Genomic DNA, 1,572 nt, shown 5'->3' with positions numbered 1-1,572 from the left:
CAGGTCTAGACCACACTCTATAATTTACAAAGTCCCAACAATTCTAGTAATTCTCCCAGGAGCAAGCATTTAGTGCTACAGTGGAGAGGAAAAACTCCTTTTAGAGAGAAACCTGGGACAGACCCAGGCTCTTGGTAGGTGGAGTCTGACGGTGCAGGTTGGGGGTGTGATGAACAATGGCAATTAAAGATAATGGAACTATGACTTGATAGAGTAGTTGTAGCAGTTCAGGGCTTAGCAGAGCATGGCAGGGTGTAGTAGGGTGTAGCAGGGCATAGCAGGGCCTACCATTTAAGGTTTAGGGTACAAATGTTCCACCAAAACAAGTTCCTTTCCCGAGACTGTAGCAGAACCACTGTCACTGCGTCCGGAGCTTAGCGTCGCCCAGGAGGATTGTGACTGGTTTAAAGAAACGCAAACATACAGAGTGTTTTTTTCCCCTGGAATGCATCTGTGGAGTCAGGTCTGGCAGTGCGAGGCTGTGTTGATGTTAACTACAAAGTCTGTGCAGTAGTCGTGTTAAGTTAGGATGACAATATTCTTGAAACGGATCCCAATTTACCAATCATGGCTCACAGAACGTAAGCATTGGTTCATTAAGTATCCCTGAGGAGAATAGTTCTGTCTGGTGGAGGAGCTGTGAGAAAGTAACTGGAGAGACGATGGGTTCAAAGACACTTTACCTGGCCAGTCTCTCTGTGAAGAGGTGGACCTCGCGCTGCTCCTCTGGGTCACTGGGGTCCACCACCATCAGACAGTGAAAGTTACCATCACCCACATGACCCGCTATGGGACCTGTAGTTAAGAGTCACATCTCATTAAGCTGGAAAATACACACACTGCCATTTCTATTTATTCTATCCCTCTTTGCCACAATAGCCTAGTCTAGAAATCTAGACACACTGTAGCGGCAGCAAATGTAATCTGCAGCCAAGGTCGGTCTAGCAACTCTCCGTTGGCCTGGGAGCTGGAAGAACCAAATTCTGGTCAGGCCAATAACATTGTGCATAGAGATGGTGGGGGGTTAACATAAGGACAGTAGAGTTGCGACGGTTCCTTGTAAATTTACTGCTACTTAGAGTGAAGCTCTGCCGCGTGCAGAGGGAATTTGAAAGACAACCGTTTATCCCGCCCCTCTGATTGAGCCCAGCCAATGGGGAGTTTCCAGACCCAACATCTGGATATGGGTCTGGCTGGTTAGGCTAACAATAGCCCGACGCAATCCAGCATCACTGCTGACACCGCACCGCCTGTCGAGCTCACGCTCCATTTTACCTTCACTTCTAAACAAGTAAGTAAAAGTAAGTAAGTACATTTTATTTATAAAGCCAATTTTACTTATAAAAATCACAAAGTGCTTGACATAAAACATACTATAAGACACATTAAAACAATAACACAGTGCACTAATTAAAATCTAGGGATCAACCGATACTGGTTTTTCAAGGCCGATACAGATTACTAGTAGTTTGAAAAATGAAGTCAAAATTAAGATTTTGGAATGTTACAAACTCCAAAACAGTACTTGAGACTAGTTAATGTTTAACATAATACCCAGTAAAAGATAGTGTT

General features: G+C 44.4%; 1 protein-coding gene and 1 long non-coding RNA gene across 5 annotated transcripts in view; one reads left to right on the top strand and one right to left on the bottom strand.

Annotated features, from left to right (window-relative positions):
* Nucleotides 1-115, top strand: part of LOC116693492 (uncharacterized) — a 3,886-nt gene extending 3,771 nt beyond the window's left edge. The window contains exon 3 of the long non-coding RNA XR_004332929.1: nt 105-115. This is a non-coding gene — a long non-coding RNA (uncharacterized LOC116693492). The remainder of the gene's footprint in view (nt 1-104) is intronic.
* LOC116693419 (probable D-lactate dehydrogenase, mitochondrial) overlaps nt 1-1,572 on the bottom strand; it is a 34,381-nt gene that overhangs the window by 25,441 nt on the left and 7,368 nt on the right. For all 4 annotated transcript variants that reach the window (XM_032522391.1, XM_032522392.1, XM_032522390.1 and 1 more), the window contains one exon: nt 684-795. In XM_032522391.1, coding sequence (XP_032378282.1) covers nt 684-795 — 112 coding nt within the window. The remainder of the gene's footprint in view (nt 1-683; nt 796-1,572) is intronic.

The sequence above is a fragment of the Etheostoma spectabile genome, chromosome 8 (assembly GCF_008692095.1).
Source record: "Etheostoma spectabile isolate EspeVRDwgs_2016 chromosome 8, UIUC_Espe_1.0, whole genome shotgun sequence".
Taxonomy (NCBI): domain Eukaryota; kingdom Metazoa; phylum Chordata; class Actinopteri; order Perciformes; family Percidae; genus Etheostoma; species Etheostoma spectabile.
The sequence above is the reverse complement of the archived record's forward strand: the minus strand, read 5'-3'. Positions and strand labels throughout refer to the sequence as shown.